The sequence below is a fragment of the Lates calcarifer genome, linkage group LG11, assembly GCF_001640805.2.
Source record: "Lates calcarifer isolate ASB-BC8 linkage group LG11, TLL_Latcal_v3, whole genome shotgun sequence".
In the NCBI taxonomy this organism is placed as follows: Eukaryota; Metazoa; Chordata; class Actinopteri; family Centropomidae; genus Lates; species Lates calcarifer.
The window spans coordinates 18,961,408-18,985,636 of record NC_066843.1 but is presented as its reverse complement, the minus strand read 5'-3'; the positions used below and the strand labels follow the sequence as shown (position 1 = coordinate 18,985,636).

At 41.3% G+C, this 24,229-nt stretch overlaps 2 protein-coding genes across 9 annotated transcripts in view; one reads left to right on the top strand and one right to left on the bottom strand.

Moving 5' to 3' along the window:
- caskin1 (CASK interacting protein 1) overlaps window positions 1-6,918 on the top strand; it is a 102,529-nt gene extending 95,611 nt beyond the window's left edge. For all 7 annotated transcript variants that reach the window (XM_051073762.1, XM_051073761.1, XM_051073760.1 and 4 more), the window contains 2 exons: window positions 822-1,329; window positions 2,714-6,918. In XM_051073762.1, coding sequence (XP_050929719.1) covers window positions 822-1,329; window positions 2,714-2,810 — 605 coding nt within the window. In that variant the 3' untranslated portion in view covers window positions 2,811-6,918. The remainder of the gene's footprint in view (window positions 1-821; window positions 1,330-2,713) is intronic.
- Window positions 6,919-8,106: 1,188 nt separating this feature from the next.
- Window positions 8,107-24,010, bottom strand: traf7 (TNF receptor-associated factor 7). 2 transcript variants are annotated; one of them, XM_018698646.2, is made up of 22 exons: window positions 23,870-24,010; window positions 21,813-21,990; window positions 21,577-21,634; window positions 21,350-21,441; window positions 20,999-21,115; window positions 20,716-20,808; window positions 20,166-20,199; window positions 19,759-19,981; window positions 19,485-19,619; window positions 19,230-19,325; window positions 18,908-19,029; window positions 17,977-18,050; window positions 17,845-17,893; window positions 17,371-17,498; window positions 16,766-16,848; window positions 16,607-16,646; window positions 16,373-16,489; window positions 14,976-15,098; window positions 12,248-12,367; window positions 11,978-12,109; window positions 11,319-11,438; window positions 8,107-10,878 (listed from the first exon to the last, which is right to left on the bottom strand). In XM_018698646.2, the coding sequence occupies exons 2-22, from the start codon at window positions 21,930-21,932 to the stop codon at window positions 10,864-10,866; spliced, it is 2,091 nt and encodes a 696-aa protein (XP_018554162.1). In that variant the 5' UTR covers window positions 21,933-21,990; window positions 23,870-24,010; the 3' UTR covers window positions 8,107-10,863. The 2 variants fall into 2 exon arrangements, with proteins under 2 accessions (XP_018554162.1, XP_018554164.1); XM_018698648.2 differs by having other exon boundaries at window positions 21,350-21,438.
- Between the last annotated feature and the right edge of the window lie 219 nt (window positions 24,011-24,229).

Here is a 24,229-nt window from a genome sequence, read left to right as displayed (position 1 = left end):
CAATATCCTGTGTTCATAGCTGTCCTGATTGGAAGGCCTCATAATGACAGGTGATGAATTATTTAAATGATTGAGTTGTCAGTTAAAAAAAGATATCCAGGCCCTCAGTTCCAAAGTCAGAAAGGTTTGGAGGAGGGGGTTTCAGAGGTTGTTTGAGAAACTTGAAGCATACTGATGCCTTTAAGTTGCCTGAGTCTGCCAAGGTGTCAGTGTGCTCTAAACAAACTTGTTTGTACATACAACTCATCATCTGACCACACTGGACAACAAAAGATTTTGTGGTGTTACTTTTGGCTACACTCACAAAAAGTAACAGAAGTACCAGTTGAGCTTGAGATATAAATAGAACTAATTTGTCAATGTGCTGTCCAGTCAAGTTGGAAAAACGGTGACCACACTCACAATCCGATCCATAAATTCCATCTGAGGAAATGATTGAATCATTACTGATTACTGAATATTGATTATTATGGATCAGCCCTATCACAGTAAATCCCTGCAAACACATTACTGCTATTTTATGTTATGAGGCTATAACAACAACAATTTACAACTTTATAAGAGCCACACTTTGCTCTTTAGTCTCAGTTTCATGGTAGAACTTACAGAATTATTTGTTCCACCCCCCCTGCTTGTACGTCTGGCACAGTTTCTGTTTGTATGATCTCTGAAGCCTTTGTCACATCTTTACTTGATATAGACTAGAAAATGATACACAGTAATCCTTGGCCTTTAAGGCCCCTGGGAGCCCGGAGCTGTGGAACAGAAGTGCTTTAGCCAGTCAGTAACTCAGCCTTGTTTTTGTTTTTCTCTCTCTGTAGTGGAAGGAAAGAAGATACCTCCACCAGTCTCACCCAAACCAGTGCCACCGCCCACAGCACCCAAACCGGCCAAGCTCATCCACTCCATGACCAGTCCCCCTTCCCCAACCCCGGCCCCTGCCCCGGTAAAACAGCACTCTGCGGTGGCCCGACAGACCAGCTCACCGCCCTCTTTCCCCCCTTCCAACACTCCCAGCCCGCCAAATGCCAAGCCACCGAGCCCGTCTGCCCAGAGCCCCCACACCCCGCAGACACCCACCACACCACAGACGCCCCAGACTCCCGCCACTCCCAGCCCGACCCCACCGCCCGTCAAGCCACCTCGATCCTCCATCGGGGGTGTGTCGGTGGACAGCGGGATGGTTGGAGGTGGGGTGACGGCTCCACCTGCTACAACAACACCAGACTTCAGTGTGGATTCTTTGGTGCATCAGAAACTCGAGGAGACAAGTGCATCGCTGGCCGCGGCTCTGCGGGCTGTGGAGGATAAGATACTGCGGCAGGAGGAGTAAGGAGCACACACACTCTCATATACACATGCTAAACTAATGCAAAGGTCGAGACATGAAAAACAACACTAATAACAGAGAAATATCATAAGTTACTTTTAACAAGACCGAGGGCTCTGTGTCTGCGCTGGCACATGCAGTGGCACTCTGGTGACCTGGTATTTTCTTGCAGTGCACTGGGGTAATTTTCTTGACTGCACCAGTAGTGTTATCATGGTGGTTCACTGTGCACCTCAGTGGGAGGAGACGCACAAAAGAGGATGTGGTGACGTGGTGCACTGCAATTTTGGTGCCAAGAATGAGTATTTTACATTGCCTGCCGCCCACCTGCTCAGAGAGCGTCAACTGCTCATTTTTCCATAGTATTTTAGTCACTTAATTCTGTGAAATCACACCCATGTAAACCTCCTGAAATCACAGAACCCCCTTTATTCAAGTTTTGCACTTTTATTTTACATCTTTCAACCAGCTGATGTGGGATCATGCAGGCAAAAAGTTGGTTTATGGCATTAATACCAGTGATGAGTGATCCTTATCAGCTCTGTAATCCATTACTGTCCATTACTGGATAGTCTGTGCTGAAAGACCTTTTCTTTACTCTGGTGACTCTTTACAGCCTTCTGCGGTCTTTAACAGGAGTGATGTTGCACACTGTCAAGCCACAATAGCGCACAGCCGATCCACTGTTTAATTTTGTGCAACAGGCACCAGACTGTTGTAAAATAACCACAGAAACCTCTGCTCGTCTGCACATCAGACTTATTGTTTTGATGAATTATTCTACACTTTCCACTGCAAAATCATGTTGGAGACACTGTGAAAACCATTCACACTGTCTCGTGAAAAATCCAGTTAAAACGTCTCTCTCAGGAAACTCCACAGGACTGTCAGTTCCTTCCTCCTCCCCAGTGTCTCCATCCAAAACACCAGGTAACCGGGGAAACAGCTGCACACTCCATTCTCTTTTTAATGAGTCTGACCAAAATAGTGTCTGGTGCTCCACATTTGATTAGAATACAAGAAAACATTTGGCAAAAAGATTTATTATGGCATTAATACCATGATCACAAGTCCGCTGGTTGAAAAAGGTAAAATAAAAGTCACGCAAAAAAGTAAAAAGTAAAGTAAAAAGCAAGTAAAAAATAAAGGGGGTTGTGGAATTTTTGTGGAGATTTACGCGGGTGTGATTTCACGCATGTTGCTTTCTAGCCAACAGGTCAGTTAGCCCCACAGTCTCAGTATCAGTGCCACTGGCTTTCCACCAACAACCACTGTGAAATGAGGGTCCCAGATCTTCCAATTAAAATTTGGAGTGTTCTCCATCATTTGGTAAAATGCTGTGCTTCTCTCTCTCTCTTCGTGTGTGTGTGTGTGTGTGTTTAGCTCTGTGGCTGAGCAGAAGACCACGGTTAGCATCCTGGATGACATCGGCAGCATGTTCGATGACCTGGCCGACCAGCTGGACGCCATGTTGGAGTAACCATAGCAACCAGTCAGCATGTCTCCACAGCAACGCTGCAACCGGCGTGACTCAGATGGCACAACGGGCAACATGCCTCTCTATCTCTCTCTGTCTCTCTCTCCTTCTCTTCATCCCTCTCTCTCTGTCGTGCTCATCCCCTTCTCACTCTTCCCATCACCTGTCTATTCATCGCTGCTCTGGAGAAAAAAAAAAACAAACTCTTTCATCTTCCTCTTCCTCTCATCTCCTGTTGCTGATGATGAAAATGATGATGGAGCAGTGCCACAGGCCTGGACAGACATGTGACAGAGAGAGTGCAAGAAAGAAGGATGGATGAGAGACACTGAAACAGAGAGGTTAAAAAAAGGACCAAAAACGACTGATGGGGAGAGAAATAAAAAAAAAAAATTCAGATGGAGAGATGAAGAAATGCAACAAAATGGAGGAGACTGCAATCAAAACATGGGTCTTTTAAGAACTCCACATGGACTTAAACAAATAAACTAATCTAATACTGATTGAAAAACCAACTGTGTAATGACTCATAGTATGGTATGTGTACATTCTAAGCATGGAGAGTTTATATCTACTGAAAAAGTCCTGCATTAGCACACTAATATATAATATACTGATAAATATGAATCTCTAGCTCTTTGGTTTGATGTCTTGGTTCTGTGTGGAATGGTGACCTCTGGTGTTGTGACGATGTAAATGACTTGGTGGAAAAATTTTTTATCTGTGACCAAAACGAGACTATTCAGCTCCTACAGAATGTGTGTGTGTGTGTGTGTGTGTGTGTGTTTGTGATAAGGACAGTGTGACAGGTGTATGAATGTTAGCACTGGGTTCAGTTTGTGGAATGTTGGGATTTCAGGATCAAATACAGTTTTTTGTCCTGGCTGCATCCATACACTCTGCTACATCCTCATTATCACCCTCAACACACCCTCTCTCTCTCTCTCTCACACACACACACACACACACACACACACGAGAAGCACAATGACCCCTGCAGCCAACTTGCACACACACACACACACACACACACACACACACACACACACACAGGAGCCTGCACAATATAAACTAAAATGAGAGAAGGGGAGGGACAGAGAAAACTGCAGCAAGGCTACAGCAGGTTGTCCTGGAAAGCAGATGTTCATCTCTGGGATAAAGTTGGCACTATAGAAAGTTTCAGAGAAGGATTTTAGGATGCAGTCAATGGGGTATAGGTATATGCAAGGTTTTTGCAAGGAAAGGTAGAGGCAGTAGAGTTCTTTAGGAGGATGAGTCTTAGGGTCAAATGTCAAATCAGCCTTGTTTGGTTCAAACTCCCCCGCACAATTCAACACAAGCACCAGAGTCAGAGCCATGTGTGTAGAGAGTGAACTCAGCTTGACCCAGACACTTTCAAGTCATTCCTGCTACCTGCTCGTATTTCAGCAAAAAAAAACAAACAAAAAACAAGGGTGTAGCAACAAATTCAGGTTTCCCACACCCCCACACAAAACTGAACGACTTCCCCATTTAAATTCAGTGACATTATAGAAACCTTTTGGTTTTTCCAGAATTAGTGAAACACTGATCCTGGCTTGTTAGGATTCAAGGTGAAAAATCTAAATACTTTCATGAACATATTCATTTTCAACCATTTTTAGGCAGGAATACGCTGATCCAACTTTTTCTCTTCCAATATGTTAGTTTAGGTTATCAATCCAAAGGAAATACAGAATTTTCTATTGATGCAATAATGATGAATTTAATGTGGTTTGTTCCAACTGTCCGATAACCTATCCAGTCAATAAGATCAGTATCGGCCCAATGTCAGTGCATTCCTACTTTTAAGATCCTATGTTGATTCATAATTGTCAAATTTATAACTTTCCCAGATCCCTGTGTGGGACCCCTGAAAAGAAAACAACCCACAATGACGACACCTTAGTCTCTATCTCTCTCATCCCACACCCTCCCAACCGCCCACCCCCAGTTGCCATGACAATCTACATCATCACCCCCACCATCTTCATTGGCATCACCGTGGTTACAACACAGTGTGTTGCCATGACAGTGTTTTCATGGGATTATTTTTAAAGAAAAAGGTGTTAAGATGGAGCGAGCGGCAGCAGAGATCTGTGAAGCTGGATGTTTGGTTCAGTGCAATGTCAAATTCCTAAAACCAACAACAACCTGCATCCAGGTGCAATACTCTAATATTCTATTTGCACCTTTGTCCTTTAAGAAAGTTTCACAGTCCCATAGCAGCCACACTCCTTATATAAATGAATAAGAATTCAGAGAATAGTTGTGGTATTTAAATTATGATCACATAGAGATTATATATATGGATATTTGCAACAAAAAAAGAAGTGTATTTATGATGTACGTGTCATCCTGAAGACTATTTTTCAAAGTAAACAGATCTAATCTGAGTGTTGAATCAGTTTGCTTCTCCATGCTTAAGTGGTCTGAGCTGATGAATCATTGTAGGATACCATGTTAGGATATTCCAGGAAGCGTTTCTGTTTTTTGTTGTTTTTTTTTTCCTCTGCCTACATGTGTACATGTGTCCAGGTGTGGCCAATGTTTATAATACAAGCAATTCTTGTTGTTTAGTTGTATTATTTTTGAGTTTTTTTTTTTTTTTTAATGCAATGTTTTTTTTTTCCTTTCAAACATGTGCCTTGCTTTGTGATTTTGGTCTGAATACAATACAGTAGATGGGTATGTTCATATGGGGATCTCTGTCTTTCCTCTGTTTTGCCTCATTATTTGATGTGTCATCATAAAAAATATAGAAAATCATCAAATGTAATCAAAACCCAGTAACCAACAGTAGGGACAAATTTATTCCAGTAAGACATTTACACTTTGGCCACTTCATGTAATGCATTTACATGCTTGGTGGAAAGTGCAACATCTAGTTAGCGTGCTATATTCTATTTTGGTAGTAATAAAACATTTAAGGAAATGTGCTTACTCACTTTCTTGCAGCAAGGTAGATGAGAAAATTCATGCCACTTGTATGTACAAAAAATATGAAGCTAGAACAGGTTAGCTTAGCTTAGCTTAGCATAAAGGCTGGTAAAGGGGGTTAAGCTAGCTAGCTCACTACTTAGCATCTTGTTTTTTTTAAATTCTACAAAAACAAAGTTGTAAAAAGGTGGTTCGTGTTTCCTTTGTATGAAATCAGGCATGCTAAGCTAACCATCTCCTAGCAGTAGTTTCATATTAAGAATACGAGTGAGCATATTTCCCAAAATGTTGAAACAAATTTTCAAAACTTTCAACTGTATATTGATAAAACATCCCTTTAATAAAAAAATCACCAGTAAAATGTTATGTTATGATGGTTGGTCCCGCTGTTACCAGATGTGTTATAAATGTTTTTACTCACATTTTACTGACACAAATCTGAATATTTCTGCCATGGCACATGGGCCAAATTTTAAACTTGTGTTAAAAGGTTCTCTGATATGTCAAACCCAGTGGTTCTATGTAATTTTAAGTTTTTCCAGTCTACTTTGTGATGCATTAAGGCTGCGTAACATAACTTATATGGTAACTTCACTTGTACAGAGGTAAACTCCGTCTCTAGCTCTGTCTCTTGTTGCAGACATGCCTCTGATCTTCCTACCTGACGGTTGCAGCTTATAGCTAGACGTCCTTGCTTTTAAACGTGGTCCAACATGTTAAAGCAACATTTTCTCCTCCTTCCTTGGGTCTCATTTTGGTCATCTCTCATGTTGTAGGTGTTATTTTGAAGTGTATTTGGGTGTGTGGGGATCAGGCTACAAAGGTGAAATACCAGACGGTGAAAAAACACAGATGGTCAAATATGTTGTGGAGCAAAAGTAGTTCATTTTCTTTCTTAAAAGAAAAAGCCAAGCTGTTTTTATTTGATTTTCCGCCTGTGCTTAACTGAACAGATACCGGATCGGTGTCTCCTCTGCTCTGCAGTGACTGTATGTGAGTGCTTGAGAGAGGCTGAGTGTGTGTTATGTGTTGCTCTGCTATTGACTGTATGAAACCTGTGTGTGGGTGTGTATGTGTGTGGACAGTGGTGTGCTTGCAGTTACTGCATCTTATGGCCATCTGCTCTGAAAAAATAAATGTTATATACAAACTGCACTGTCCTCAGCCTCCCTTTGTGTTGTGACATGAACTTTATATTTTCAAGGTCTGCCTCCAGGGGGCAGCACATGACTGCACTAATACAGCTGAAGTTGAACAGATGAAGTGCTCTTACTTACATTTGATCAATCAGACCTCAAGACACATATAGAATGTTAATAGTTTAACATTTTAGGAAAGTTTGCTTTCATGTTGAGTAGTTAGATGAGAAGATTGATACCATTCATGCCTGTGTGGTAAATATAAGGCAACAGCCAGCAGCCACTTAGCTTAGCATTATTATATTACCATTAAAAACAGGGCAGTGGTTCCCAGTTTTTTTTTTTTTTTTTTTTTGACATGTGGCCCTTTAAAACAAAGCATCGCTATTTGTGACCCTTTGTCACCAGTCATGTGTTTATAAGTGGTAAGCAGTTCTATTAAAGGATTACAAAATATATATCCAGTATCCAATATGGTAAATGGACTGTACTTATATAGAGCTTTTCTAGTCTTTTCGACCACTCAAAGTGCTTCACACTACAGATCACATTCACCCCATTCACACACATTCATACAGCACTTGTTCTATATATATAAGTGCTTTCTAACACATACACACACATTCACACACCAATGACACACACCGGAGGCAATTTGGGGTTCAGTATCTTGCCCAAGGATACTTTGGCAACGTGGACTGGAGGATCGGGAATCGAACCACCGACCTTCTGATTGGTGGGCGACTGCTCTACCTCCTGAGCCACAGTCGATTAAAATAAATAAATAAATAAATAAATAAATATTAATCCACTTTGGGAGGGGTCCACACCTCCAGGTTGGGAACTGCTGCAAGTGATCAGTGATACAAACCTACTGTATAAACTAAAATACTCACCAATTATTTTTATGAACTTTGGCATATGCTTGACCAAAGGGAAAAAAATAAAAATAAAAATTGAACTCAAGGTCTGCTCAAGGGCTTTTTCCAGGGCTTTCAACAGCATCTGATGGTCTTATATGGCTCGTATATGAGGGAGGTCGAATGATGAAGACCATTAGATGCGGTTGAAAGTGCCCAATACGTAATAATAATAAGTAAGATTATTTTCTTAAAATCACTCCACAGGAAATGCTAAATGTCTATATGCTATTTAGCATATTAAGCAGCCGGTATAACTGATTAAATGAAGCAGACCAACAGTTCTCAAAGTGTACAACTGTTTTATTGATCAATGATCAACTCAGGCTTACATGATTACAAGTATACAAGAAATCACTGAAACTGTGACCAGTGAAGACACTTTCTCTCTTCCCCTCCTCTACCTTTCTCACTAAGGCTACAGAAAGAGGTGGCCAGATTTGCATTGAAATGAAAGCAAAATACTTCTCAACATCTGTAAAAATCTACTTCAGCTTACATATCTAAATTTGGTGTGGGTGTACATGATCTCATTAACTTAAAAACTACCCTCCCAGGCATTTTAAGTCATTTTTCATATTTTCAACCCAATGTGGGTCCTCAAACGTAATTTAGCAAAACAGGACTTCGCTTAAGCTCAATGGCACTTTGCCTCTGGGAGTTCTGAGGTTAATTACACCTGGTCCAGCACTTGCCTTCACTGTCCATCAAGTGCTTACAGTCCTTAAGTGTTAATCTGTGGTTATGTTTATTCTAACCAGCTGAATATAGAGATCAGAGAGAGGGAGGAGGGAGACAGAGAGAGGGGAGAAATATGCATCATTACAGTCTTTCCTAACTTTTCATCCACACATATGGCACTCATTGAAACACGCTCACATACAATATACACAATAACAGACACATACATGCACACAAATTGTCTCCTCCTCTCTGCCTGTCTCTCTGTTATGTAGGCCAGTGTGAGTCATTCTCATGGGCACATGTCCAGGCTCGGCACTATCTGTTACTTTACACGACTGTACAACTGTTGAGTGGCTCTGAATACAGCTCTATCATGGCACTAATATAAAACTCAGTAAATCTATAGATCTGTCATTCTCTTTAAAGTCTTATTAAAAGGTGTTTGATAAAGGCTGGTTTCACAAAACTGAGCTGGGTGACAACAGCAATGAATAAGGAGTGTGGACAATGTATTATTGCACCTGCATCCATCCATGTTGGTATGTGCACTTTTGCTGTCTGGAGAGGAAATGGAGACTTAAGCGTCAAACATTCTTTCTCTGGCCATCGTCTGCAGTGAGCTGGAAATGTCTTTTTAATGCTTCTCATGCCAAGGCCATTATCAATGCACTAGCTGGTCTGAAAGCAGTAGACAATTCATTTCAACCAGACTGTCAGGTACAAACCTCGGCTAAGCTCGCATTCATAGTTAGTTACCTCAGTTAGTTTGGACCAATGAAAAAATAAACAAGAAATTGTTCCTTTTTTAATTCTACTTTTCACAAATGAACCAAGAACTGTGAGCATGAAGTCACTCATTGGCCATCAGCGCTACTTGAACCCATTTATGGAAATCAAATTCTGGTGACTGACGGCGGGTCCTGTGTGTGTGTATTTATGTTCTCTGGTGTTACTCACGAAGAGCTCATGATGAAATAATGAGGACGGATATCAACAGTCAAGACATTAGGTGATTAATAATGTCAACCAGGCAGAAACCGGAAAAAAAAGGGGAAACAGTTGCTGTGTGGTCACTATGTTTCACTATAATAAATGGGGGAAAATCCCATAATCACATGGGCCCTTGCACACTTGTTGCCATGGTTACTATAGCCCGACTAATACTGAATTTTTGAGGCAAATACTGATATCCATAAATATATATCGGAAATACTTACACATCAGTAGATAGTTTTTTTCATATAACATAAACAGTACTGACACAGATCCTTTAGATTTTAGATACACATAAAGCTGAAAGTTTTACAGTAGGAAAATAAGCTTGTCAGTGCTCTCTGGTGGACAAACTATGTAACAGCAATAAGCTAGTATCAACAATATATCAACAAACGAACAGCGCCAGAGTCTGCCTTAAACCCTTCCTTATCAGAAATAATGGAGTAATGACCGCTCTTTCACCAGAACAACTGCACCAAACTAAAGTGAAAAACTGCAGCAGTTTGTTTGAACCAAATCAAACCAAGGAATTGGAATATGAATTCAGATGTTAAAGCTGCTTTCATTTGTATCCTTGACCGTCACTGCTCAAATAACTTAAAGGAGTAAATAGTGAGTCATTTACTGAGGTGTCTGAGAAAAACTGGAGGCAAGTGGGAAGAGATTGTTCACATTAATTTCAGCATAAATCTGCTGCTACTTCACTTGCATAAAATAACCTAGTCTCACTTTAATTACTTCTAAATGCATTACCTGTCTTTGTTTTGGTGCATTCTGGGACTTCCCTCAGGAGTGATTTGGCTTTAGAACAGTCACCTTGACATAACATAAACATTTCAGTGTGGTGTCATTCCATGTTTGTGAAACCAGCCCTTACACTTATTTGAACAGTTTAACATTAGGCATCATCAGTACAGTTCTTAAATGGCAGGTGTATCTGCAGGAAGCAGGCAGGACCATCTACAGTTTGAAAAACTCTTAACAAGCATATTCCTCTCTGCTTCCTGCTCTGATTACAGGAGTGCAGCGCCTATTCAATCTCAGTGTCGGCGCAGTGCGTTGCAACCATAAGGCAGCTCGTCTTATTTTGCCCCGTAATGCACTGGGTCACTGAGGTCACTGTGGAGTGTGATGTGGGGCTGAGCCTCGATCCTGACGATCGGGTCAACGTGTCGGAGTGTTTGTTTGAAGTTTTAAAAGCAACACTTAGTAAAACAGTTCCAATGCAGCTTGATCGTGGAGTGGTGGTTATTACTGGTCTGTGGCCATTAAATCACAATCAAAGAAATGGGTGTGGAGGAGAAAATCATGTGGAAAGGTTAATGAGATTTGAAGTCAACTGCAGAGCAAACTGTTCATTTAGCATGTCCACACCTAAGAGAGAGAGAAAAAATGATTTAGAAGATGCAACACAGAATAAAATAAAAGCATTCAGAAAAACTAGAATCAGCTTATTGTGTGTATAACAACCAGTATAGTTACAGTGAATCAACATGTGCATTCTTAAGAATTAAAGAAAATATGTTTTCAGAGGCCACAGTGACCTTGACCTTTGACCACCAAATTCTAATCATTTGATCAAATTTTTAAAACAGAGCCTCCTGCCATGGCTATTCCTGGCTCAGAGGCATAATAACAAAACTGAAATGTAGTGATAAAGGATGCTTGATGGATAAAGGGGAAAACACTGTAGTAATAAATGACAGAATCACAGAGTGACAGTGAACATGTAGTATCAAGAGACAACAGCAGAGGTACAGACAGATACAGATGTACGGTGGGTGGAGCAGCTGACAGAGGACGATCTGTCCTACCTTGACGGTGCTGTCAACAGCTCCAGAGAAGAGGCGACCTCTGGAAACTGCCAGAGCTGTTACACTGCCCTGGTGTCTCAGCAGGGTCTGGGTACAGATCATGTTGTCCATGCTCCACACCTACAAAATACATTAGCAACATATTAACAGCATTTTATTTTAAGAGGGATATGAGAAATATTAAATATTTTATGCACAAATTATACCCAGTTTTTTCAAATATATGAGTATAATATAAGCGTTTAGATCTGACGAGCACAGCCAAGACAATGGATGAGTGAAATGTCTATTAATATGCACCATTCATTCATTCATTATCTATACTGGTTATCCGAAAAGTCCCAGATGAACCAGAGCTTGAACCCGGAACCTTCTTGCTATGAGGCAAGAGTGCTAACCACTGCATCACTGTGGTAAATCTAAGCTGTTACACAGTTACAGCCATCTGAATCACTCTTTTTGATTCATTTTGGGTGCTGTGATTCATGAGTTTGATGGACTCAGTGACAAGTTTCAAGACATAAAGGAATATTAAACAAATAAGATACAGTGTGGTAAATCTGTGAGCTTTAAGTGCTGGTAGGTTGGATTTTTTTTTAAATCACACACACACACACAACAAACATGTACACAGAAATGGACACAGAGTCCATCCTCACCCTGAGAGACCGGTCGTAGGAGGCGCTGAACACTTTGGTCTGGTCAGGGGTGGAGATGACAGCGAGAGCGTAAACTGTTCCCACATGACCTGTAAGAGTCCGCACCTGCTCTTTAGACTCAATATCCCATACCTGAGGAGGAGAGAGGAGCACCTTCATCATCATCATCATCATCATCATCATCATCATAGCATTTGCCTAATGCTTTACTACTGCCTTATAGTGGATATCTTTTACTATAACCCTTAGTATAAACTGTATCTCTCTTACATGGATGAGGTTTTCATAAGTCCCACAGACGATGTGGTGGTTGGTGACAGCGATGGAGTAGACGCTGCCCCCGCTGGTCTGCAGAACGTGAACACACTCCAGAGAGCGGATGTCCCAAATCTGACGGGGGGGAGGGAGAGAAAGAGGGAGTCAGCGAGGGTGTGGGGTAAAACTTAACAGGATGGAAGATGGAGAAAAGGATGTGACGGTGAGTGAGTGTCCTGGAGGGGGATAGATACACGCACAAATTATCAGGGTAGTGGACAAAGTGCAACACCTGCAAGTTGACAATTTTCATCTCCATGGCAACACAGTCAGTTGTCACTAGTTTAACTGCCTAGTCCAGATGACCAATCACAATGCAGAGCTGAAAAGAGTCTATGACACAATATAATGCAGCAATATTTGGATTAATCATTTAGTTAAATTACATGATTCAAAATCACAAGTTTCATCAGCTATAAAAAGTTCTTTTAGTGCCAGTATGTAGTATAAAACTACTGGGAACAATACAGCAGAACAGGTGAGAGATTATCCAGATGACACACAGAGGAGACCACACATCATATAATACTCTGGATTTGTCACTATGAGCAACCCCTTTCATATTACACAGTCCATTGACCCATTGTTAATATAAAAACAGCTTTAATCGATATGACATTAAACTATCCTATCTTAAAAACAGAAGAAGTCAGAGGAAGAATTAATAACAAACCTAACTGGATAGGGTAATGTCTCCATGAAGCCATGGATGTATTTTGGCAAGGATCGACTTTTGTACTCATGCTTTTCTTTTGCTTTTGGAGCCTGCTGTATTTTCATTGCAGTGTTACTATTGGCCCTAAACATGGCATATAGTTACATACCATAAAAATGTAACATCTAGGTTTCATTTCAGCCTACAAGCTTCTAAACCCATTTTTTTCTCTTTACCCCATGCTTCCTGTCTCTGTTTCTACTATCCAATAAAGTCAAAAATACCAACAGAGTACAGGGGTTGCAATAAAATAGTCCCATTATTTTTCTATGCAATATACTAGTATTTAAACACTGGTCCTCTTGCAACTTTTTTCTAGCACGAGTGCAAATGAGTTCAAAGAGTTCTCCAGGCTGAACAGTGTTCTAGGAACTTTGAAGGTGCTCTGTGTGTGAGTTTTCGCTGAATATTGGTAACATTTGTCATAACAATTTCTGTAGCAAAACATTTCCTAAATGACTTCTCCAGCTAAGTACTGGCAAGAGACTAACTGCTCCGCTTATAGGCATCATAAAAAAGAGCACAGTCTACTTTATCTTTGCTTTCATCATTTCTCATTCTTCCACAGACGTCCCCCATTCCCACAACTAGTCTCTCGCTTTGCTCTCTTCTCTGTTCCTCTCTTCATCTCTCTACAGCGTCCCTGAGGTATTCATTAGTGACCAACTCCAGCAAGACAGCGGGACATACGCATGCGCGCACGCACATGCACACGCACACACGCAGACACACCACACACACACACACACACACACACACACACACACACACACACACACACACACACACACACACACACACAGATGCACATATAGGCACACAGAGGACTTTCAACAATGAGCCAGTGAATGAAGATGACAGTCAGACACAGACACAAAGTCCTCTTTGTACAGAGAATACAGAAACCAATTACTGGCCACAATATATCCAAATGGCTTTAACTGCACACTATACACTCCACACTACACACACAGAGAGACAAACATACACGTCCGCAGTCCCTGCGACAGTTTCTGTACTCCAGCTAATTAACAGCCAGAGTGTTCCCAACAGTGACAACAGAGCACATTGATGCACATATCAGCTGATAGAAAAAAGATGGCTGCAGACTTTGACCTAGCTCAACAAACACACCTAACACACACACACAGCAGAGCATGTATTTTAATGTATTTAGTGCTCTAGCTGTGCTAATTATTCCCATAGATAGCATGGACTTTCGTTGCTTGGGCCAGTATGCAGTTTCTACCTTCCTCCGGCTTTTTATTTTTATGCTTGGACTCCAAAATGAACAGCAGCCACCTTCCACTCAACTCTGTCACTGGCAGATAAATCTGTAGCACCTGCCAAACACAACACTTACAAATCTTCATTCTGGTGCACGTCTTGACAAAACTAAAACTTGATTAACTGCATCTGAGCAGATCATACATCACTTTGTCTTGTAAAAAATATTCACTGCAGGCCTTTTATTTAATTGACTGTTTGTTAAGCCCCACCCTCCTTGGTTACTGGCTATGCCTGCCAACCTTTCCATTTTAGCACAAAACATTTTCAGTTTACACGAACGGTGGAAGATTTACCACCTGATATTCTCAGTAATTTTGGAAACAACAGATCTGAAACTTCTACTTTGAAAAGTAGATAACAGCAGCTTCTCCTTTCTGGTTGTCATGAAGCCTGCTAACGGTCTTATACATACACTTTTTGGCTACATACATGTTATATTAGTAGGACACTGACAGAAGTACACAGTTAAAGATCACGAAGAGGACATGGGAATGGAGAAATGAGCTAGTACGTCCTAATATTATGGTACAGTCTAACAGATACATTTTAAATGGGTCATTTTCATCTGCACAGAACACCAACAAAAAAGTGCCTCAGTGTTCATCAGCTATAACTAGACAAAAGATCAAAACATTCATTTGAACTGTGTCTATGTACACCACATGTAATTTCCCCTACCTTGATGGTCTGATATGAGCCACTGTACAGGTGGTTCTGGGAGGCCACCAGCGCTCTGACCCAGTGATTCAAACCGGTCAGCTCTTTCTTCAGCTTCAGCTCTGTGCCCACGATGTCCCACACCTGTGCACACAACAATACGCTTCAGTGAAAGTGAAACTGCAGGGAAAACAAGCATTACTGACCTCAAACTACGCAAGAGAATACCCCTGAGGGTAAAACACTTCATTTAATAAACAACAGCTGCAGTTCTTGAGAAATTTCATCACAAGAAGTTCATGTTACAAAAGGTTTTCTGAGTCAACTGCTTTTAAAAGCTGGTACACACAAACTACATGGCGATAGGTCATCACCATCAACAAACCACAACACAGACTGAACTGAGAGGCTGCTTTTTTAACTATTACACACTCATGGACATGCACACACTCACTCTGTACACAGAGCTGAAGTTGGGGTGGATACAGTGGTGAAAACAGTTAAGTGCATGATGTCACTGAGCTGCAATAGAGAGCAGCTGGGAGACGTGAAGAGGAGGTAGAGCTGAGATGGGCAAGAGAGGAAAGTCCCTGTGTAAGAGCACTGACATCACACAAATAACACACACACAGCACCACAATCACCCCCTTCCTTTCTCTTACTCGCTTGTAACCATGGTAACAAAGACAAGGCTGCAGCCATCACTGTTTTCCACTCCTCGTCAAGCCACATTTTTGCACTCATCCTCTGAGTCAAAACTATATTTGCAGGTGCTGCTGAGCAACTATAGTTACACTCATATTTTTGAGAAATTCTGTGTAAACAGAGTTCTCTCTATGAATTTACACCTTGGAAGCATATTTACATTATTTAATAGACTGTTATCTAAATGTTTAAATCTTATATTAACTTTTTCACCAATCTGTAGTCCACTGAAACCCTTTCAGCCAAAGTGCCTCAGTATTTATCTGATACTGAGATTTTGATCGTGCATTCATCTCACTCCCAAGCACGACAGACTCACACTATACATACACATCAGCTTCTGATCACTTATCTGTCACAAGAGCACACAGAAAAAGCTGGTCTCTCAGAATTTTTATATTGTGTTCCCTTGGTTGCTTGGTTCAACACTTGTGTTTATTTTAATCCTCTCACTGCCATTGTTCAATATTTCATCTGTGCTCATTTTTATTGTTGTCTTTCTTTTAATAATCTGTCTGTTGTTAGTTGTTAGTTCTTCTGTTGTTTTCATCACTGTAAACAGTGTAGAGACATTTTCATGTAATAGTGCACTTTAAATCAACTTGACTTGAGCAGACTTAAGCAGAAAATAAACCGTTAGCTGTGCAGAAGGCTTTACAAATGATGAAACAACACAACATGCACTCTGTGACACATCATGTACAGAACTGTACCTTAATGGCCTTGAGGGAGCCGCTGAACAACATGTTGTGGGAGGACACCAGAGTGCATACGGGGTTGTCATGGGCACGGATGGTATTGACTTTCTGCAGGGTCTGGATATCCCACACCTACACAAGATGCACAGCGGCAAGACAACAAAAAGACAGAAACAAAACTTTTCAGAACAATTCAACTGTGCAGATTTTCCTTTCAAAAGAGGAAGAGGGGAAATGAGCATTGCTTACGATGATGGTGCAATCTGCAGAGCCACTGTATAGCTTGTTTCTATGGACACAGAAAACATGTAGCCGAGTCATGCTTTGAAGAAAGGCTGGTCATTCCCAGTTGGCATGAATCTTATCATTGCAGTGTGGGTGTTTATGTACATGTGTGCATTTTATTACCCCTGGATACACAGAGCCAGTACGATGCCATCGTGACCCTCAAGGGTTTTCTGACACTTGTAGGTGGTGCAGGTGTCCCATACCTGAGGGGAAAGAATAAGGAGAGAAAGAAGTACTGCTGAAATGTACATTAATTTTTATGTATCATCATATACATCTCTATTTGTATGTGTGTATATTTAGGCTGCAACCCGACGCTAGTTTTACAAGGCTTTTTTTCAGTTCATACCTTCTCCATGTGTCTAATAACACTTGAGTAAGTATATATAGAGAACAGCTATTTAATGATATTAATTTAATGATATTTCGAATAGACTGTGAGCAGAATTTATGAGAATCTTTCTAGATGTGGGTGGGTGAAATCTGTGCAGACTGAAAATAGCACTGCGTCAAAAAAATTTTTTAAAAAGACACACATAAGGGTGTGTTGCGTTGGTGTGGTCCTGCTGCTATAGGTACTGGTGCTGAAAAGAGGGCCAAATACAATCCAGAAAGTTCTGAAGGCCACATCGTTGTGTATTCATGAAATAATCAAGGAAAGTGTGTTTTTGGCAGTCTAAACATGGCACTGTTCATTTTCCTTTGAGTGTGTACTTTGATGTTACCTTGATAGTCTTATCTGAGGATCCCGAGAAGAGCAGGTCTCCAGTGGAGTAGACACACAGACACCAGACTGGACCCTGATGGCCAACAAATGTCCCCTTGCACTTGAAGATCTGCTGGGGGTCGTATGCTACACACAGGCACAGAGATGGGAAAGACTGCATATGCATTTTTCATTGGAAACTACACAAGAGAGGTATACATAAAGTGTAGAAAAGGGACAGCGAGAAAGGTGAGGAATGGAGCAAGGAGGAGACAGACAGAGGTTGGTGAAGGAAGGTGAGTGGGAGTAAGGGACAGGAGGAAGGAACGGCCAGAGAAGGCAGTCAGAGCTACAATTTGTATTTCAAGTCAACACAGATATAATGACAAAATCACTCAAAACTTGACAGGTTGCAGTTCTTGGCAAAGGTTTACAGAATGTCTTCATCCACTGAGAGAGGTGAAGAGTAAAGGACAGAGAAGCAGATACTTACAGCCCAGGATTCCCATGTTGAGCCTGGCGTTGATGTGGGACAACTCATCCTGCAGAGACACAGAAAATGAATATCAAGTATTTTATAAGCTGGCTCTGTGTTTCTGAAGCGCAAACACACACGTATACTTACGTTCAGCATGGAGGCATCTCTGCGAAATTCCATCAAGTCCTCACTCAGTTTACTCTGGTTCTCATCCAGCACATCTGAAATATACACAGGCACAATAACACTATAACAAAAAGCCACTGAATATTAGTGCTCTTTTATTACATCTGAAATGGATTGTGTATATTGTTTAGAAGACCCAATTGGATGATTTGGTGATTGATGCTGTGAGCTACAACCAGTACCCATTTTTTAGCCTATATTTGTTTACATTTTGGCAAACTGGCATCAATAAAAGTTTGCCAAATTAGTGAATAGCAGTTCCTTCTTTTTTGCAATGTATCCACAGATGTAGAGACAAACATGGATACATAACCATTTATGCCACAAATCTCAGGAATCAGGTTAATGTACCTGAGCTGCCTGAGCAGGACTCTTTAACAGGTGAAAGTCCAATAACTGACTTGTTTTAAGAACAATGGCATGTACCTGTCCCTCATGTTACCTCATGCAGTATCTTTGCCTCACATCTTTCCCCTATATTCCTTCAGGAAATTAACACAAATTTGGTACTCAGTTTCTCTTCCTGTGTTAGTAGGAAGAGCACAGTCAGGTCTGGCCTGTGACTCACATTCCATTCACAAATCCTGCATTGTTGGATATTTCAGCAATAGAAATAATATAAAAACTGAAAAAAGGGGATAAACATTATGATATATATCAATTAAAATGGGCTGCAGGCATCACAGCACCTGTTCCTTGACAGCCAACTCTGTAGTGTGCAAGATAATGGTCCACCTGCTCCACCAACCTGTTCAGTGGAGCTGAACTTTCTCATCCAAGTGCATAAACATGCAAATAACTTCCCTAAATGTTGTAAAGAAGAATCTAATCTTGCTTGTTTGGCTGACTGAGCAGGTAAAACTGAAGAACTTCCTTCTCTACTGAATCTTACCAAATTTGAGTTCCAAGTTCTTCTCTAGTTGATCTAATTTTTCTGACAGCTTGCCCAACATGGAGCGCAGAAAAGCAATATCTTGGTCCTTCTGGGCCAGAGTCAGCTGCATCTCATGGAACCTAAAAGGGTCAAAGGTCAGTGGTCACATACAGATAGATCAGAGAAAATAATAAGGTAATTTTACTAAGGTGTTGTAGAATAGTTTACCAGACAGAAAAGATCCAGTTTAACAACTGGATTTGAATTCTTATCTCTTCAAACGAGACTATAAAAAAAGCCTTACATTTTTATTTCAATCAATAGCTTTAGGTCTGCTAACCTGTCATCAGTCTGCTGGAGAAACTCCTTCAACCCCTCAAATTTACACACCTCCAGGTGTGTTTCATACGTGTCTTGGTTACCAATGAATGTACAGCTGTTGTGGAGGAGAGAGGCAGATTAGTGGAAGGTAGATGAGGGGATTGCAAATGAGCAAAAGATGAAACACAAAAACTAGGTCAGTTACATTCTACATACTTGAAGAAATGGTGGAATGCTAAATAATGTCTTAGAATGTGTGTGTTTTAGCACTCACCCATATTTGGAGTGTGGACATTTGATGTGCTCACATTCTTTGAGATGAGCCTCCAGGTTCATGGTGAGCAGCGGGGGGCAGGAGGGGTTATTGGGGCAGCGGACTGGCCTGTAGTCACAACTGGCCTCATGTTCTCTGTAAAGATACAGAGTTAGGATGAAAAAAAAAAAGGTCAGTAACAGCACTACAATTTGTTGCTGTTTTACAGTAAGTCACACTACATTCATAGGGAAGCAGTGGAAATCCAGCATCCTATCAATTCTTCAGTCCTTACTTGCGTGTTGACAGTTTGATAGTGAATGGGCAGCCCAGTGGGTCCACCTCGTATGCTCCAGGCTTCCCGGCCACTGTAGCATTGGAGGCTGCAGCCCCGCCTGCACCACCACCCGTGGCCCTGCAGCCGTATTTACAGTGGATGAACAGCTCTCCAATCTGCTCAGCCACAGCGATGTTGTTTACCACAACCGTTAGCTTAGCAGCATCCACTGGGCACTTGTCTGTGAGGAGCAGAAACATGAAGGTATGGTTATAATAAGCAACACGTTGAACTTAAGTCCTAGCACTGGTACATCCAGATAAAATATAGACATTACTAATGTTAATAGCACCACATGTGTTCAACAAATAAAACTGTCCACCATGACACAGGTTTTTTACTCTCAAAAGCACACTGAGCCTCACCGGAAGTCAAGGCACATCGTCTGCAGAAGGTGTGCTGAGGAAAGAGGAAAAACAGGTGTGGTGAAATTTTAATCCCCAAGTTTCATGTTATTATTATAATAATGTGTTAAACTTTAAACACCACTGACTTCTTATTAAGCACTCACCCCCCCTTACTTTACTCCTGCTAAGCTACACAGTGGGGAAATAGTATGCAGTGCATGTGTAACCTGTAACCCCACAAAATAACGTAGCATGTTAGTACTAGCAACAGCTAATATGTACTAGTTAGTGAAGACAAATACACTGTTTAAACCATTGCTTGCACTTCAGATATGAAGTATCTCTCTCACTAAAGCCTTGTGCATACCATTTCAATGTGTAAAGATATCCAAAGCTTGACAGACTTGCTGAGCCTAATCATGGTTGTTAAGCTATGTTGCTATTCAGAAGATGCAAATGTTCAATTACAATTACTTAAGATTCATCATCAAATACATGTAAGCACACATGTATGCAACTGTCATTCATTTAAAAACTTGTTCACGATTTTTACAGGAAGTTAACTTACCCCACATGTGGTGATGACAGGGTCCTTAAAGACGTTACAGCAGAGCTGGCAGCACAGTTTTACTGATGGCTGCTCTGCAAACACCTGGGGCTCCTGCACACAAATACAAATTTGGTAATTTGTAATTTGTATTGTGGTTTCAGTTCCCAAAACAATCCTGTAACAGTTTTCTTATCAGTGTGTATGCATGTATTCACAAATTGATCGTGATCATGAGCATGCATTTATGTTTGCTGTCCTATATGTGATAGTGTATACAGTATGTTTGTGCTGGCCATGGTACCGTGTCCTCCTCTTCTTCGTGCAGAGAGAAAGTGGAGCGCAGAGACATGTTGGACTCTGAATGGAGTGATCGGACTGAGATGGCTGAATCAGACCTCCGAGGAGTACCAATGGGAGGCTGAGGGGACAGGAGGAGGCAGTGGGAAGAAGAAGAGGTCATAGTCTATTCATACATCGATAGTACAGTTGTATTACCAGATGTGCAGGATCTTTTGCACCACAGAAATACATTCCAGGTGTTTTTTTAACCCCAGGCTCATTTACAATTATCAGCTTTGGTTATAAATGTTTATGAGTTTTCAAATTCATAAGATTTGGAAAAACATAAAATGTTAAAGATGTGTGAATGTACCATTCCATCGTCATCATCCCGGGGGGAGTAGGTTAGAGTGCTGGAGGAGGAGGGAGTTCTTCTGTGCTGCTTGTAGGTACTGGACCCCTCTGCTGAAAACATATGAGGAAAGTTCACATGCAATAATGCGTAATGCAGTACTTGAGTGTCTATCAAGCAAAAAGAGGAAACAGAACCACAGAGGAAGAAAGACAATTCAGAAAAGAGAAGATTATAATGTGCGTCACCTTTAGCTCCAGCAGCCACGGTTGAGAAGGTAGGGCCAAACGGGGCCTCCATCGTGCTCTGCAATAAAGAAAGGAGGGGAGGGTGGATAGATGGACGGTCAAAGAAACAGTATAGAGTTAAACTACAAATTACTCTAAGCAAAAAGAGTAATTAAAAGAAGAATACATCAAACAACACAAGTATAGCCTGGGTATTCAGTAAAAACCTCTATCAGTGCTTCAGTAGTGTCTCTCACCTCACTGGTGGAGTCTGCTGGGGGGGTGGAAGGGCTGCTGGGGATGTTTGCTGTGGCGGCAGCTGCTACTGCTGCTCCTCCGGAGTATCGGTTGTAGCAAGATGTCTTACCACTGCTCATAACCCGAAGCACATACACATGCACGAGGAAACACTAGCAGCGAGCTGGACTACTAGGCCTGGGAAGAGCAAAGAGGACAAGGAGCAGAGAGGTGAAGAGGAATGAAGGGAATGAGGAACAGAGTGGGAGAGAGATGTTGTCACACAAAATAATTAAACACTAGTGATTTTCCTCTGGGAAGTACTGCAGGAAGCCTGACTAAGAGAAGGATAAATACATAATGCTAGCCATAAGTTGGCCTTAATAAAGACAGAGGAAATCACTCCCCCACACTTGGCCCCAAGAATTATTGGCAAACGCTAGTGGCTACAATACAGCTTAAAGGTACCTTAGATGAGAGGCAATGCAGTGAGAAGTAAGTGCATCATTGAGCTTGTACAGTTGAGTTATTGTTGTTGAATGGAGGTTTGACCTACTTTACTGGCTTAAGGCATAACAACACAATCAAACATAATGACTCCAGAGAAATCATTACAGCAAAGAGGAGTGTTTTATGGTAGTTTCTTAGTTCTCAACTGTTTTTATAGTTTGTTCAAGTCTTAAACAAAGTGATACTCCAAGCACAAATTCAGTTGACAATGGCTGAATATAGGAAGTTTAAATTTCAGTAAATCAGTCAGCAAGTCAGTCATTTACAGAATTCACTACAAAAAAATCTCTAAGTAGGCGGGTCAAAACATTACTTGTATTACAGCTTGTAGTAGCATGGTATAGAAAAGTATAACAGACATGTCAGCGACATATTAGATACATGAATACTGAGTATGCACTGTATTGGATATGACCTTATTTAGATAATTAGGTATCTATCATGATGTGAACAATCTACATTAAATACAATTCGTTTTTTGCTATCAGCAAATCCCTGGCCAGTGTTCACTATGTAGATTAATTCAGATACATATGAGGCATAAAAATTGACACTTAGGGTGGACCAGGGCACCAATAATATGTACAATGCAAAAGGGAGCAAAATTTCAGCAAGCAGCAAAAGCAAAATACAGGAAGTTCAACATTGAGAAATAACAGTTTTTCATTTTAAATCCTACATAGTAAAAATGTACATATACTCAACATGTACTACACAGATAATGCACTGATGTTTCCTTACTGAGGTTACTGATCCTCCAGAGACGGACACACAGTTGAAAATACAGGAAAAATAACACAACAGCTGTCTGACTCAAGGCACCACTGACCCCAACTTTTATCAACACTTCAATGTGGGAGCCTTATAAAAGCGACCAACATCTGCAAACCCTCAAACACACAGTGGAGGGCTGAGAGCCAGAGAGGGAGTGAAGAGAGAGGGGAATAACCCCCACCTCCCACCCACCCAAAAAAAAAAAAAAAAAAAACAGCGACCCGGACAACTAGATACTGATGTAAACGGAAAGGTATGCGGATTGTCAGCTCATATGGTAACAGGCTGCAGAATCTGCCAGTGAAACTATCCAGGACCTCTAATCCGCTCCAACCAGCATCACTGTCTCTTTTCACAAGCCAGGAGATTCCCGTAAAGGGGAGCCTCGACACAGAAAAGGGGGGCGGAACACAGATACACACAAGCACACAGACACACTCACACACACACAACGAACTAAAGTTGATTACTGACAGCTAGGTGGCTAAATGTTCAAACATAAAAACACAAACGTAACAGTTAAACGCGCGTTATCCACAATTAACGACAGCTCACATCGCTGTTTCTTATCAACCATCATCTTGTTAACAACCATCTAAAACTGCCATAACTAGCAAGCTAGAGTGGCTTGTTTGCTAGCTTAACTTAGCTAATGTTACATGTTCTATTAGCAATCACTGCTACTAACGGTCTTTGGCAAACTCTGCTAACCACCGACGGAAAGCCTGTGTCATTTTGTCGTAAGGAAGACTATCGTGTTAAGAAATCGCTTGGTTTTAGTTTAAGGACTTACCATTATTTTTTGCGACAGCGCAGCTCATAGACTGCAGACGAATTCCTAAATCTTCCTCTCTCTCTGCCTCTGCCTCACATACACACAGCTCAACTGCCGCAATGTGTTGTGGGAGATGTAGTACGTCGTGTGCCACCGTCTCATAATGAGGGACCCGTTCTTCACTGTCGGACTACGCTACCCACAATCCACTTCGCAGAGCTGCCATTGGACTCGGCGCTGTCAGTAAATTCCGCAAACCAACTGAAAAGCGCACTATTCCCAAATATATCCACATTATCTCCGTTTCCGCTTGTTATTGGTTCCTGCAGCGACCGAGCCATCATGCGACGGCCACCATCACGTTTTACGGTGAACGCA

Bases quoted from the DNA above. Each gene is read 5' to 3' on its own strand.
- traf7 (XM_018698646.2), bottom strand. From the start codon at position 21,932: ATGAGCAGTGGTAAGACATCTTGCTACAACCGATACTCCGGAGGAGCA. The intron at 20,200-20,715 runs GTAAGTTAACTT...CTCTTTCCTCAG, and splicing joins CTGTCATCACCACATGTGGG to CACACCTTCTGCAGACGATG. The intron at 19,326-19,484 runs GTGAGTGCTAAA...CCTCCACAACAG, and splicing joins TGTCCACACTCCAAATATGG to CTGTACATTCATTGGTAACC.